Source organism: Bos grunniens, chromosome 13, assembly GCF_055505025.1.
Source record: "Bos grunniens cultivar Pamir isolate PY7600 chromosome 13, Bosgru_T2T1.0, whole genome shotgun sequence".
In the NCBI taxonomy this organism is placed as follows: domain Eukaryota; kingdom Metazoa; phylum Chordata; class Mammalia; order Artiodactyla; family Bovidae; genus Bos; species Bos grunniens.
In genome coordinates this window covers 60,065,343-60,081,078 of record NC_141177.1, presented here as the reverse complement: position 1 = coordinate 60,081,078, position 15,736 = coordinate 60,065,343, and the positions used below count along the sequence as shown (strand labels likewise).

Here is a 15,736-nt window from a genome sequence, read left to right as displayed (position 1 = left end):
AGGTAAAGATTCTCTCTCCTTTTCTTTTGGAAACGTCCTTCAGCAACAAATGAAGTCTACATTTAAAAGACAAAAAATGTTTTTGAAAAATCTCATAAAAATAAGGAAGCAGCAAAGTTGGTTGTAATTTGGAAAAGTCATGGAAGATAGGACGTTTATGATAGTTTTCTTGTCTGCTTTTCTCATTGAATCTTTAGGAGTGCTAATTAAATGCTTTTAATACATTATAGTTAGGTGTATGAACCGAGGTATCCTGACCCTCTAAGAATCCTCAAACCTGAAATGCCCAGTATATAAAAGCTGGACTAAAGGGGAAAATATTTGACTTGAAGACAGCACTGACAGTAATGTATTTATCAGATAATACAGTGTTATATGTGAGATTTCTCTCGACTGTCGAATCCCAGGAGACTCCATCGCGGCAGTTTGCTTGTCTCGCCGCACTAGGATCGAGTTTCCTTGGCGCGCGAGGCTCCCTCCCGCCCCGCTGCAGTCAAGTCTGGGTTCGGTTTGTGAAGTTTTCTGACCTCCTGGCGGACGCCTGTGCCCAGAAGGTGTGACCCTCGACGGCGCACGGCTCCCGCGGCGGCCGTCAGAGCTCCGCGAGTCCGGGGAGCCGCGCAGGCGGAGTACCCCACCTGAGGCCGCCGACCGCGACGGGCGCCCAGGCACCGCGCCGTGACGTCACGCTGGGGACTGCGGTTGCCGCGAGACGGCCGCGTTCCGGTTCCGGTCGGTTGCCCGGGAGACGCGGGTACACAGAGAGAGCCTCTGCCGTCGGAGGCCGAGCTGTAGCCGCGGTTGCCCGCTCCATAGACTCGCAGGCCCAGCTCTGTCGAGTCAGACACAGGAGTCGGTGACGCGCGCAGAGACGCGGGCGCCATGAGTCAGAGGCAGGTGCTGCAAGGTAGGCCCGGTCGCCCCGACGGGGGAGGAAGGACGGCGGAGCCCGCGGGCCTCGCGAGGCGCTCTCCAGCTTGTGTCTCTCCCCGCAGTGTTCGAGCAGTACCAGAAAGCCCGGACCCAGTTCGTCCAGATGGTGGCGGAACTGGCGACCAGACCCCAGAACATCGAGACGCTGCAGAACGCGGGTGAGCCCTCAGCCTGCACCCGCGTCGCTGCGCACCCCTGGCCTCGCCTCGCCCGTCGCGCGTCAACCGGGTCCTGCCTCCCTTGCAGCCCTGTCCTCTCCCCACATCTTCATTCCTGGTTGCCCCCAGGTCCTCCTCTCAGCCTCGCCCCTCGCCGCATATCCCCAGGCCCTTCGCCCAGTGTCCCCTGGCTTCGTCTCAAGTCCCCGTCTCCCCGCTCCCCTGCTGGCTGGGCTGTCAGGGAGCTGCGGGGTGGGGACGGAGGATGGCGTCCCTAAGTTCCCTCAATCCACCGCGGAGGCGGTACAAGTGTTCGGTCTCTTTCGCGGCTCTTCGCGGGTCAAGTTTCCAGATGGATATGAGAGGGGCCAGGCATTCCTATTTCCATCTTTGTCGCAACTAGGAAAGTATCAGATTGAAAGTCAAGACCGTACGAATTGCCTGGAAGTCATTTTATGTGAACGTGAACCTACCCTAATCAGCCCCATTCTTCCGGATGCCCTGCGTTTGATCACCTTAGACTTGACTTTCTCACACCAAAGGAATTCCAGAGCGGTTGATAACGTTATTTCTCGCTTTATGTTGGTGAAAGAGCAAAGATAGGCTTGAATATTTTTCCAAGAGATTCCAAGTAGGCAGAGACCTAGCTTTGAGAAATCTCTAGTGGTGCTCTTATTCCACGTCTTGATCCGAACTTATGTAGATTCTATAGGCAGAGGAAGAATGCGTGTGTTATGTGTGTGTGAAGTTCTCCTTACCTTTTCACATAATGGTGGTCCCTTCTCTCTCTCTCTCTCAATCCTCTGTGTCTGATTAAGGATGATTCCACCACCACCTGAAGGTAGCATTTTATTGCTGCTGTGTCATGAGAAACCTTCAATTTATGGGTTATGATCTTTAAAACTCATTTAAATTAACATGGAATTAGAAGAGAATTAACATATTTCCAGGGCAAGAATTTTAGACACACTGTTTACTCTGGGTTTCTTTGAGGGGAATTAGTACTATGCTAGGTGGAAATTTCTCTTGCCACTGGGAGGGATTCTGTGCTTACTCATTGCATGCTTTTATTGGGGGGTGGGAAGGAGTGTAGTTAGAATAGGGAAAGTGTATTTTATAACCACTTAAAAAAGCTATTAATTTTGAGGTAAGTGTACATTCACATGCAGTGGTAAGAAATAATACAGAGAACTCAGGTGCCTCAAAACTGTAGTGTGATCCGGGATATTGACATTGATAACAATCCATCAGGTTTGTTGTTGTTGTTGTTTAATTTTCCCTAGTTTTCCTTGTACTAGTGTGTGTATGTGTGTGTCTAGGTCTATATAATTTTATACTGTGTGTATCCATCACCATTATAGTCAGAGATTATCACCACAGAATCTCTTGTCATGCCTTTTTATAATCACACCTACCTCCCTCTTTTCCCTAACTTTGGGCAACCACTCATCCCTTCTCCATTTGAAATTTTCCCAAAGCTGATAAGCTTTTGTTCTACAGTTGTTTCACATGGATTCATTTCCTTTCTTCTGCATGTGTATATGTGTGCTTGTGTGCATGCACGTATATTCTCAAAGTATCCAGCACAGTGCTGGACATACAGTGTTTCATCTACACTGACTATGTTAACTTTATTAGAGCATGTTACATTTTTTGAATGCACTTTTTTGAGGGATTTTTTTCCTTCCAGTCCTACTCTTGCTATTTATGAATATTTGATTTTTTGGACAGTATGTATACAGCTAAACAAAAATGTGATTTCTTAAAAAGGGAAAATGACATTATTTTAGAAATTTGATAGCTGAAATATAGATTGTATAGATAACTACTGAATATCATGTTTAATGTAAGAGTGACAGATTATCTCTTCCCATAAGTATACACTATAGACTATATAATGGAATTTAATCAATACAAACAGGCTAAGTCATCATCAAAGTATAAGTGACTTAGATATGACATTCTTAAATAGCCACCTATTTCACTTACGGTCTGACTTAGAAAAGAATGGAACACAAAAGTAATATAGCTTAACAGTTTGAAATTATCTCTACTTGGTGAGAGCCTGAGATGGTTAATTTTATGTCAACTTGACTGGACCTTGAGATCTCCAGACAGTTGGCTAAACAGTATTTCTAGGAGTGACTAGGATGTCTAGGATGGAATGGTAAGATTTTTCTTTCCCCTGAGGAACTTATTTTAACATACTTCATGTTATGTAAATTCAACTTAAGCACCCCTTTAATAACTTTAAATAGAGACAGATATTGGATATTCCAATAGATTTATCCTTTGAATATTAAAAAACCCTGTAAGCTTTGTTATGAAAACTGCTTTTATTAGTCAATTAAACATTTAAGTGGTTTCCTTTTCAAAAATCACTATGGATTTAAGATGCGTCTGAATGAGCCACAGTATGTGTACATAAATTACATATTTTGATCAATTTTTTTCCAGTCAAGTGAATTCATTTTGGTAACATAAGATACTAGTACATTTTGTTCCTGACTTTGATATACTGTCTTTATATCTGGGAGAGTTTTGTTTTCTCACTTTTCTCCCTTAATAAACTGTTTAAATAAACATGTATCATGGGTCCAAAATAATGGGAAAAAAAGTTTCCATATAGACATCATGATAAATTAGTAGTTCACTTGTTAAGAATTTTTAAATCCATTGACTATGAAAGGAACCTTAAAGGTGAAAATTATCGATGAAGTTTTATTTCATTTAAAAAACTCTGATCTTTTTCATTGTATTTTTGATGTGTCAGTGAGAGAATTTGCTCTATTAATTATGTCCAAAGTAATTTTAAAACACAGTGTTGCAAGATATCTTCTTCAGAGTATTTAGACAAAAATAGGTTTGACTCACTAGAAAAACTGTGTACAGTGTGTCTATAACCTGGATTTTTTTCCTCATTGAGATTTTTCTTTCTAAATCAAAAGAACATACATGAAAACATTAAAAAACATAAAAAGGAAGAAATAGAAAACCTTAACAGACCCATCACAAGCACGGAAATTGAAACTGTAATCAAAAGTTTGTTATAAAATCTCATTATGCACCTTCAAACCCTATATGTCTGAGCCATTAAATCTTGCAGGTATTTAAAAATGAATTTGAATACTTCCCCTCTTTGAATAATTAGTAACACTTGACTGCAGTGCTAGAGATAATACATAGTAACTTGTACCAATTGTAGAATTTCAGCATTTGGAAGGGGTTGTTTAATTATAAAATATAAGAAAGATGTTTTATGGTATACTGGAGTGCCAGGCCACTCTTTGGTTGTTTAGAAGGTCTTTTAGAATAAGCTAATAAAAGCCCCAAGAACTTGATTTTTAAACTGCTTAGCTACATTAAATAAACTTTTTCTGAAACAGCTATTTATATAAGAAAAGTAGGGGTAAAGTTTAAAATAATACTTTGTAATATTTTGCTTATAACCTATACCCAGAAGGTAAACATGGCAAATCAAAAGTTATGCATATTTTCAAAAGAGTAGGAATAGAGAAGTTTGCCTAACACTTTAAATATGCACCTGTATGAAGTGAATTTACAAATTGAGGCAATTTATTTGGTTCATAATTCAAGAAAATAAATAATGCATGTTGACATAAAATGCTTTTAAATTACATGTGTTTGGCACGGGGTGAAAATCTTCAGATTAATGATCTAGCACTTCGGTTTCTATGAGAAGGAAAAGCCTGTAGCAAGCATTTATGATGTATTGAAAACACATCCTGGGAGGTACATGAAGCATGATTCTCCTACAAAAACTACTTTTCTAAAGGATTTTAGAACCAAAAAAATAATTAGTAAAGCAACTTCAAAAAACTTAATGAGTTATGCTCTTTAAATTTGATGTTTTTCCAATATAAAAGGAGTCTTATAGTTCTGAATGTATGATAATTACAGCACCTTTTTTTTAGTGACGGGGAGTGTTTTTCTTTTTTTAAGGATAGAGTTTTTTTTTTTAAGGATAGTGATAGAGGTTTTTTCTTTTTTCTTTTTACATATACGTAAGTGGAAAATATTCCAGGAAACTATAAAAATTCTGAACTTGTATGCACCTAGTATGTCCTATAAACAAGATTTTTCAGAGTTTTATTGTGTGTCCCAAATCATTGTTCCTGTGTGGACATTTCCTGTTTTGATATCTAAGCATTGGTACATAAGTAGAAAATACTACAACCAGGACTAGGATTTCACTGTTTTCCTAAGAAAAGCTGGATGATTAAAAAAAAAAAAAAATCCAAGCGGTACATGAACCTGAAAGAGTAGGTTCTTGAAATGGCAAATTGTGTGGGTTAAATTTTAATGTCACAGATTAAATGGCTTTGAAAAGTTATTTCAGTGTTTTCTAAAAACACTTTGCATTTGAATGTTTTTTCAAGGCCTTTGCTCTTCAGACTTTTCCTACACTTTTTTGCCCAGTTAATTCCTACTCATTCTTTATAGCTGTTTTTAGATGTTGATTCCTCAGGGAGATCTTCCTCGAGCCCTTCCAGTGAGTTGTCTCTTAAGTTTCCCTGATTGTAGCATTTCTCTTTCATAGTCCTTATCACAATTGTAATAGTTTAATTTCCCCTTTCTCTACTAACTGTAAGTTCTGTGCTTAACATAATGCTTAGCATAGAGCAGATATTCAACATGTTTAAAGAGGATGAAGGAAGGAGTAATTATTTTTCTAAGTGTTTTCATATCTCTTAGATTAGATTCTTATAACAGCTCAGGTGAATAGAGTAGGTATCGTCTTCACTGTGGTTAAATCTCAAAGAAGGCTGGATAATTGCCATCATCTCTAAGTGAGTTAGTTGCTGAACTGGGACTAGGACCTGTTTCTGTATTGTTAGCTGACTTTGTGCTCTTCCTGTGTTACCTGAGGTATCAGGAAACCATTCATAGATGTTCTAAGAGTTTCGAATAAACCTCAGTGTTTTTTTTTGGCTGAGCCACGTGGCTTGTGGGATCTTAATTCCCAGACCAGGGACTGAATCCCGGTCGTCAGCAGTGACTGTGTGGAGGGCCGCCGGGGAATTTCCACTCAGGGTTAACTTTTAAAATACGTCATCTGTTCAGGCCTTTGGGTACCAGTGACTGTCCAGTAATTGTGTGTAATGGCTTTTGAGGTCTCCTCGAGGACCACTGTGGGACCTTGAGTGGAGGCCCACATGCCAAAGACTAACTTTAATTGATAAATACCCGGAGATTTGAGGAAATGGAAGTTGTATTTAGCACTTAAACTGGCCTCGGAGTTCTAGAAGACCTTTTGGCTTCCTCTTAACTTCTAAGGAAAGCCTTTTCAAACCAGAGGCTCTTTCAAATTACCCAGAGAAAGTGTCTAATCCCCTGGAAGTTGAGACCCAAGAGAGAGTACTTGAGAGAGTCGTTGGACTGACACCCGCTATCGTCAAGAAGAGCAGCTGGGAGACCTCGCCCAGAGAGGCCAGCTGCCCTCTGACTGACCGCCTGCCCTCCTGGACTTTTTGAGAACATGTGAAGTAAAGCTCGGTGAAGAAGGAGGCCCTTGATATTTGTTGGTTGATTGATGTGAGCAAATACTTAGCACTTTCTTTTGTTCTTTATTTAGTCATACTTTGTGTGAAGGACTTTTCTTCCACGTTCACGGGGAGCAGAACTTTGGGATTTCTGTTAAGTAGATGTACTGGTCCTAGAAGAAATCCAGGGCCGTACCTTGAGAAAAAAATTGTCCTTGCTTTGTAGTTGGCCTATCTGAACACAAGTCAGACTTACCTAATTTTCAAAGTGAAATATTGGTTTTGCCAGACACCCCAGACTAATAAGGGCGGCTCAACTTAGAATTTAGTTTTTAATCAAGTTCTGTTAAAAATCTAGGTGAAAACTAGTGGTATTTATGCTTGAGTATGTGTGCCTGTGTCTCCAAAGGAAATGATCTCTGTTCACTTTTCTATATAGTCTAAGTTCTATCTCACTGTCGATTTAGAATCACTATTTAATTGTGTACAAATGCTAGATTATATTAGCTTTCCATGGAACTGTCTTTGTAGATTTAGTCTAATAATATTCCCTCTTTTTTTTTGAGGGCTTGTTTAAAAATAGCTGCTTAGACTTTCCCATGACTTTTAAAATCTATCATTGAAGACATTGTGCATTTTGCTGTTATTTTTAAAATATAAAATTGTATTATTTTAAAAGATTTTTTTGATATGGACCATTTTTAAAGTCTTTATTGAATTTATTACAATGTTGTTTCTGTTTTATGTTTTTTGGCCCCGAGGCGGGTGGGATCTTAGCTTCCAAGCCAGGGATCGAACCTCCATGACCTGCAGTGGACAGTGAAATCTTGACAGACTAGACCACCAGGGAAGTCCCCAAGTTATACTCTTTTATTCAATCAATCTTTTACTATTTATCTAAATATTATGTTTCAAGCTAGGCCTATGATTTCAGGAAAAAAATTGTTCCTGCTTCCTTTTATTTCACAGAATGGTTCTCTTTTTACTTTTGCTGCCATAAAACTCAAGTTTTATGCCCAGAGTTCAGTTGTAGAAACTATTACCTAAACTATATTTCTGATTTAAAAAAACAAAACACCCAGCCCCCCTCTCCATTCCATCGCTGTTAATTATTATCTTTGTATCCATATCTTTTAGAGTGAACTATCTCAAAACAATGTAGGCAGAGTATGAGTAAAACCAAAAATTTCACCTGAAGATAGATTTTTAAAAATTAATTAATTTATTTTAATTACAATATTGTGGTGGTTTTTGCCATACATTGACAAGAATCAGCCGCAGGTATACATGTGAAGATAGATTTTTGAACTGATTGCCTTTCAAAAGTTTCCTTTTCAGATATTTCCAATGAAACCTCTGGGAGCAGGCAGTCCTTTTAGCAGTGTCTTCTCTTTTCTCTGTACTAGCCTCATTCCAACATTCCAGTCTTCTCCAGGCAGATGGGTGTAGTAGGTATATATGTAAAAGAGAAAACAACAGACTCATTATTCGCTCAGAAGAATTGAAAGCAGGGACTCAAAGGGATACCTGAACATCAATGTTTACAGCAGCATTATTCACAAACCCGAAAGTGGAAACAACCCAAGTGTTCATTAACACATGAATAGACAAACAAAATGCATGTACACACAATGGAATATTGTTGTTGTTTAGTCACTAAGTTGTTTCCTACTCTTTTACAACCCCATGGACTGTAGTCCACCAGGCTCCTTCTATCCATGGGATTTCCAAGGCAATAATACTGAAGTGGGTTGCCATTTCCTTCTCCAGGGGATCTTCCTGATCCAGAGATCGAACCTGCGTTGATAAGGAGGCAGGCAGATTTTTTTTTTCTCCTGTTTTTTTGTTTTTTGCTAGGCAGATTTCTTTACCACTATTATTCAATCTTAAAAAGTAATGAAATTGTGATATATGCTACAATATGGACAAACCTTAAAAACATTTTGCTAAGTGAAAGAAGCCAGACAAAAAAGGACAATATTGTATGATTCCATTTATATGAAGTATCTATAATAGGCAAAATCATGGATACAGAAAATAGAGTAGAAACTACCACAGGCTGAGTGGCGGATATGGGGAGTTATGATTTAATTGGTATACAGTGTCTGTTAGGAAGGATGAATAGGTTCTGGAAATGATAGTGGTGATTGTGGCACAACATTACAGCTGTACTTAATGCCACTGAATTGTGCACTTAAAGTGGTTAAAATTTAGGTATATTTTACTACAACTTAAAAAAGAAAAAAAAAAAAAAGATAAGTCACCAAGGCAGCCAGAAATCTTTACTGTGACTTCAGTGAACCCAAAGGCCTGGTTTGCAGAGACTTGCTTTCAATAAAACAAAGTTGAGCTGTTAAATATCTTTATAAAGCACCTGAAATTGAAGTAATATGTATAGAAATTATACGCATGTAATATGAGACTGAGTTATTTCTTTTGTCTTTAGAAACATTTGACCTTTTTCCCCCTGGCTTATATATCCAATTGGCCTGCAAAATTCAAGTGATAGGCCTATGTTGTATTAAAAGGAATTAAGGGAAAGGTTGGTTGAGGCTATTCTATAATTTCTTCCAATACTTTTTTGAGAGCATGAGCTGCCTTTACTCATCTGTGAGGTCCCTATTTCTTGCCACTTGGTAAGCCTTGATCTGTTTTTTGAATGAATAATTGTGGGCAGGATTCATGGGGTTTTTATTTTTGTAAAACTAGATAACAATGTAAGTATTATTAATAGAAGCAGTGTCTCCAGTATGGCACTGGAACAAGAAACACAGAAAAGAAACTTAAAGCTATAAAGTTGGGGATGGGGAAGATTGTAAAGATTTAGCCTATAGGTTAAATTTCATAAACATTTTCACACCATTTAATGAATTTATATAGGGAAGACAAAATTGTCTTATAGATATCAGAGTATAATATATAAATTACTTTTACTATTAGATATAATATTAGGTAGTACTTGTTGGTTCCTTCAGTGGAGACCCCGGTGAGTTCATTAGCTGCTCACTGAGGACATTGTCTTATTAGATATTATAGCAGTTATTCAGACTGCTATAACCTATGGACTCTATATTTTCATGCATTCGCTCACCAAGGATCAATCACCATGGATTCCTAATGGACAGACAGGTAAGGAAATTTCTTTTTTATGTTATATATGCTCCTCTCTTTCCTCCTCCCCTCACTCCCTCCCTCCCTTCCTTCTTTCCTCAGTTCCTCTTGCAGCATTATCTGTATTTTTAGGACAAACCTGAAATTAGAATAACAAAGTATGCTTAGCCTGTGTAGGAGATAAAAACATGTTCCTGGGGATTGAAGACTATGAAGCACTAAGAGGCAATTCAAGGACTAGAAATTCGGGCAATACTTTCTTTAGTAAAAATGACCTCATTCAGATATTTTAAATGGAAACTTTAGCTTTTACAAATTTTTCAAAATTCTCATTGTCTGAACAAGGGCATATGACAGAGCATCTGCATGAAAGCCTAACTTTGATATTGAATATAAGAATAGAAACAAAAGGAATCATGTCATTTTATTGACCTGATTTTTGCTGGGCCAAATGAAGTAGAAAAAGGGAGGAGAAAATATATAAAGCAGCAAAATTCCTTTGAGTATGTGGACAAGTGAAATACATTTTTTGGGGTAGAACATCTTATTGCTAAAACGGCAAACTGAAGATATCCAACACTGGGAGACTTGTGGTATACTAGCTAAATATAGTAACTAATAATAAATAATAATGTAATTGTGCTTATTGTGCTTAGTCACTCAGCCATGTACAACTCTTTGTGATCCCCATGGACTGTAGCCCGCCAGGCTTCTCTGTCCATGGGGGTTTTCCAGGCAAGAATATGGGAGTGGGTTGCCATGCCCTCCTCCAGGGGATCTCCCCAATCCGGGGGTTGAACCAGGGTCTCATGCAATTGCAGACGGATACTTTTCCAGCTGAGCTACCTGGGAAGCATAAGAAGTATAAACTCAGATAGATGAATTCTGGTTCAACCCCCGGATTGGGAAGATACCACTTCATACCTACTAGGATGGATTATTCTAAAAAAAATAAAATGCAACCATTGGTGAGGATGGGGAGAAATTTAAACCCTTGTACTTTGCTGGTGGGAGTTTAAAATGATGTAGCGTCAGTGTAGTGGAAAGTGGTTTAACGGTTCCTAGATACTGGTGATGATTACACACCATTATAAATGTGTTTCATGCCACTGAATTATACACCAGAAAATGCTTAAAATGTTATGTATATTTTACCACTGTTAAAAAACTTGAATCAAGTAATAAGCAACCACAAAGAAGAGATCAACAAATGGTTGGTTTTAGATCCAGCTTTCTAGAAGGAATCATGTTCACATTTGGTAGTCATTCTAATACCTTATTTTGCACATTGAACTGTTTGTTGTGAGATACTTCAGAAATTATCTCCGTAAAAAGTGTAGAGAATAATATAAGAAACACTTATGCACATGGACATGCTGAATTGTTTAACAGGAGCTGTGGCCTAGGCCTGAGAAGGCGGGCTGTGTGCCTGCAAAGTTAACCAGCCCAGTCAGGATGCAAACTCGCAGCAGTGGCCTTCTGTAAAACGATCTAACCAAGTCAAATTAGACAGAAAAAGGATCACTGAAGAAAACTGGGAACCGAGAAAAGCCAGAGGTCACATCATTAAATGTTTCTGTGATAAGCATCCTTATTCTCTGTTTATGTTATTTGATAGTACTGTTTATCTTATTTTGGTCTAATTCTAAATGTTGTTGTGTTTTCCTTTTATTTCTATTTCACGTGTTTCTGGATATAACATTACAAAAGAATACTGGTAATATGTATCTGCTTTTATAGGTCAGAGTAATATTTTTTAACAAAAGATGTAATAACGTGCAAGTTGAACAGCCCACTGTAAATGAAGTTTAAAAGTCAAGGGGCCCTTTGTTCTAGTTTGAACTCTGTTATCACCTTTTTTCGTAGTATTAGACTAAAACACCTCTATTAAGGGGTTGTCTGCAAGATGGCACAGTGGTAAAGAATTTGCCTGCCCATTCTAAAGAAGATCGCCTGGAGTAGGAAATGGCAACCCACTCTGGTATTCTTGGCTGGAAAATTCCATGGACCAAGGAACCTGGAGGTCTACAGTCCATGGGGTCACAAAGAGTTGGACACAACTGAGCACACAGCACAGCAGAGTTAATATAGAGTTGGAATATTGAATAAAATGATCTAAATGAAATAATTTACCCCACCTCCTCAATTTTCCATATTATTTCCATCCAGTTTTACGTATTTAGTAAGTATGAATAAAGAATGTCTGAATTTCTAACCTTGCTTCTGCATTTTAGCTGTGTGATTTCCCTAATTTTTCTCAGCCTTCATTTCCACATCTGTAAAATAGACATGATAATAGGACCTACTTCATAGGTTTGTTATGAGAATTCAGTGAATTGATATAGAAAATAAGTTCTTAACACAAAATAATATATAAGCTATTTTTATTATTGTGCTGTGATGATGGTATTCCTACTATGTATTCAACCCTAGAATGAATATTAATGAGAGCTAGTAATGTGACATACTTCCTTATCTTAAAGAATTTATTTATTCGGAGACAGTGTCAGAAATCTGAATTTACAGCCCTTTATGAATGGGAAGCCCTAGTCGAATGGCCCTTCTAGCTCACCTGGCCTTGAAATAGAGCCTCATAAAATTTCTGTAATAGACTCTAAGTTGGTTGGAATCAGAGGAAAAAAACACCAGAAGACTTGAGAGGAAAGAACTGAACTGAGCCCTGAAAGAGATAGGGTTTGCAAAGGCTGTTGTGGGGGGCAGGGGGTGGGGTGGGGCACGTGGGGTTGAGCGGGGAGGAACACAGCTTCTTCCCCTCCACTCCCCACCCCCATAACCCTGCTAGGAAGGCTTTCTACTGTGTGCTTTATAGTCTCTCTCTGCATTCCTCGTGACGTCACACAGCTAGAGTTTGCCAAATCAGGGATTTAAACTCTGGTTCTCCAAAGCTGTTCTTAGTTCCATGCTAGGCTGCTGCTTTGATAATTGCAGGTTATATTATTCTATACCTTGTCCAGCTGGCTGCTGCTTCATATCGTATTAGGTTTTAGTGGATGGTTTTTGTTTGCTTGTTTTTAATGATATTTCCCTTCGCATTTTCCTATCTGCATATATGCTGAATGGTATGTTTGCTTTTTAATTTAAAATTTGCTGATTTCTTATTTCTTGTAACTTAGGCGTAATGGCTTTGCTGAGGCCTCTTCTTCTGGATGTAGTCCCAACAATTCAACAGACTGCTGCTTTGGCTCTGGGGAGACTGGCTAATTATAATGATGACCTGGCAGAAGCAGTCGTGAAGGGTGATATTCTTCCACAGCTTGTTTATTCATTGGCAGAACAGAATGTAAGAATTTTTTAAAACCAAAGTTACATGATTTTTTGTTTTGGATTTTTAAAAAATTGATAGTTTGGGTACAATTGCAAGTGTGTAGGCATAGAATTATTAGGATATTAATACAACCTTCGGTTCTTTGAACTACACATAATAATACCTTGAGGGTGTTTTACTTTGGGGCTAATAGATAGCTTTTCTGCATTACTGTTAGTATAGGAGAAAACATATTAAAGTTTTTAATGGAATTATACACACAGCAGTACTTCTATATATGGTCTTATTCAAGTTATAGGATCAGTCTTCGAAAGATGTATGGCACCCTGGGCAAATGAGTTACATACAGTAGTGTTGTGTTATTCGCTCAGTCCGACTCTTCTCGACCTCGTGGACTGTAGCCTGCCAGGCTTCTCTGTCCATGGGATTCTCCAGGCAAGAATACTGGAGTGGGTTGCCATTTCCTCCTCTAGAGGATCTTCCCCACCCAGGGATCGAACCCAGGTGTCCTGGGTTGCAGGCAGGTTCTTTACCGTCTGAATCTAGTTAATGGGCAGTGGAAGAGAGAGCTTGGAAGCAAGGAGGAAGAGAAGCATTTGAAAGCAAGGAGAATGCATGTAAGAGAAGGTTTGACAAAGCGTTTTTTGCCAAGCATGCAAGCATGTCAAGCCTTTTAAAGGTCATCTAAGAGTGCTTCCATTTTTTCTCCCATCCTGTCTGATTCCCTTTCTGTTCCTAACAATAGTTAAGGATCTTCCTCTAGGTAGGGTCTTTGCCTGTTTGTTCCATCCTGCTGATTTATCATAACCTAGGGATGTATCTTTCTTGACATGTCTTTAAGATTAAATTATCTTTCTTACACATGTATAACCAGAGGACAAACAATTAAATTAAAACATGGGCAAAAGACTCACAGACATTTATCCAAAGAAAATGTACTAAGAGCTAAGATGAAAAAATACTCAATGGCATTAGTCATTAGGAGATGAAAATCAAAACTGTGAAGAGCCAGCCATTCTACCTACCAGGATGGCCATAACAAATAAAAGAAAGAAAAAAAAGGAAAATAGCAAGTGTTATTGAAGATGTGGAGAAGTTGTGTACAGTGGCACAGCTGCTATGGAAAACAATTTGGCAGTTCCTTAGTAAGTTAAACATAATTACTATATGACCCAGCAGTTCTCCTGGTTATATTTCCAAAGGAATTGAAAACAGGTGTTCAAGCAAAACTTGAATGCAAACGTTCATAGCAGCATTATTTGCAATAGCCAAAAGAATGACTAGATAAAGTAAATGTTATATATCCATACAATGGAGTATTATCAGTTCTAAAAAGGGATGAAGTACTGGTACATTCTACAACATGGATGAACCTTGAAAAAGTTATATTAAGAGGAAGAAGCCAGACAAGGCTACATATTGTATGATTCCATTTATTTATATGAAGTATCCAGAAAATGCATATCCACAGAGATGGACACAGATTAATGATTACCAGGAGCTGGGGGAAGAGGGGAGTGAGAAGTGGCTACTTAATGTAGAGGATTTCTTGTTGGAGGAATGAAAATATTCTGGAACTAGATAGGTATGGTTGCACAACATTGTGAATGCACTAAATGTCACTGAATTGTACACTTTAAAGTGGCCAAATTTTTTTAACGAAATAAAATTCTAATTGCTTTAAAATGTGCCTTTTTTTTTTTTTTTAAAGATTGGAGAGTCATTTGCTAATGACTTTTATCTCTAGGAGGAGTTAAAGAAATTGTATTTTTCTTGTAGGCATTCTTTCTATCATCAAATGCTTGGACTCTTAGCTGCTTCTCTGAGGGCAAGGTCTGTGTTTGATATCTCACATAGAAGGTTCTCTGAGGTTTTCTAAGTGTGAATGAGTGCCCATTAGTTAAAGCAACAGGGCACACGTGAGGAGAAAGTGAGACTGGGAAGCATCTTCACAGGCTTCTGTCTCCTTCCCCTTCCAGGCCTTTAACCCATTTCTCATGTGAGATTTAATCTCTTCTCTATGCGTACAAAGTCCTCTGGTTTGGTTTTTCCTTCCTTTTCCCTCCAGGTTTACTTTCGTTCCTTCCTTGCATCCTTTCTTCTTTCTCTTCCCTTTTCTTTTCTGGCAGTTCTTTTGGTGAGGCATTCCAGGAGAGAAGAGAGTTATGGATTTGGAGAAGCAGAAGTTAAGAGGAAGAGGGAGTGAGAGTATGAATTCTAGGCACTGTTAGTTAATGCTAAATGGTGCTCAGTAAAGTGTGAATTTGAAAATTCTGCAATATACATTCAAATCAGCTTATGGTAATGACAAGAAATGTATCACTATTATTTTTCCACAATCATGAGAAAATAATCTATGGAAAGCTACTTTAAAACTCTTCTAATTTTTGTAATGATTTAGTAGATATTTGGTTATGGACTTGTAAAATTAGACTTTGTAACAAATATTTTAATGTCTATGTTGACATTTAAGAAACTAAAGAAATATATCAAATCAAAACATTGTTACTAACAGTAGATTCCTTATCTTTTCAACATATCCTAATTTTTAAAATATATTCTGTTAAAATATACCTTTTGTATTTTCTCTCACATAATTTTTTATTGATTTTTAATATTTTAGCCTATGTAAATAGAATGCTTTCAGAACAGTTGCTGTAGTCACCTTAGTTGCTTTTTTTGTATACACTGTGAAGAAATAGAAACTTTATCTGATGATTGCTAAGTGCACCTCAGAGCATAGC

At 38.1% G+C, this 15,736-nt stretch overlaps 1 protein-coding gene across 10 annotated transcripts in view; it reads left to right on the top strand.

The window, feature by feature from the left end:
* Positions 1–756: 756 nt before the first annotated feature.
* Positions 757–15,736, top strand: part of SPAG6 (sperm associated antigen 6) — a 62,685-nt gene continuing 47,705 nt past the window's right edge. For 5 of the 10 annotated variants that reach the window (XR_015139713.1, XM_086334489.1, XM_086334485.1 and 2 more), the window contains exons 1-3: positions 757–907; positions 996–1,091; positions 12,841–13,007. Coding sequence is in view for 8 of the 10 variants with exons in the window: in XM_086334489.1 (XP_086190615.1) it covers positions 883–907; positions 996–1,091; positions 12,841–13,007 (288 nt within the window). In the remaining 2 variants the exon portion in view is untranslated. Of the gene's footprint in view, positions 908–995; positions 1,092–9,399; positions 9,725–12,543; positions 12,787–12,840; positions 13,008–15,154; positions 15,294–15,736 lie in introns of those variants that run through there. The other 5 variants (XM_086334490.1, XM_086334487.1, XM_086334491.1 and 2 more) reach the window with 5 other exon arrangements.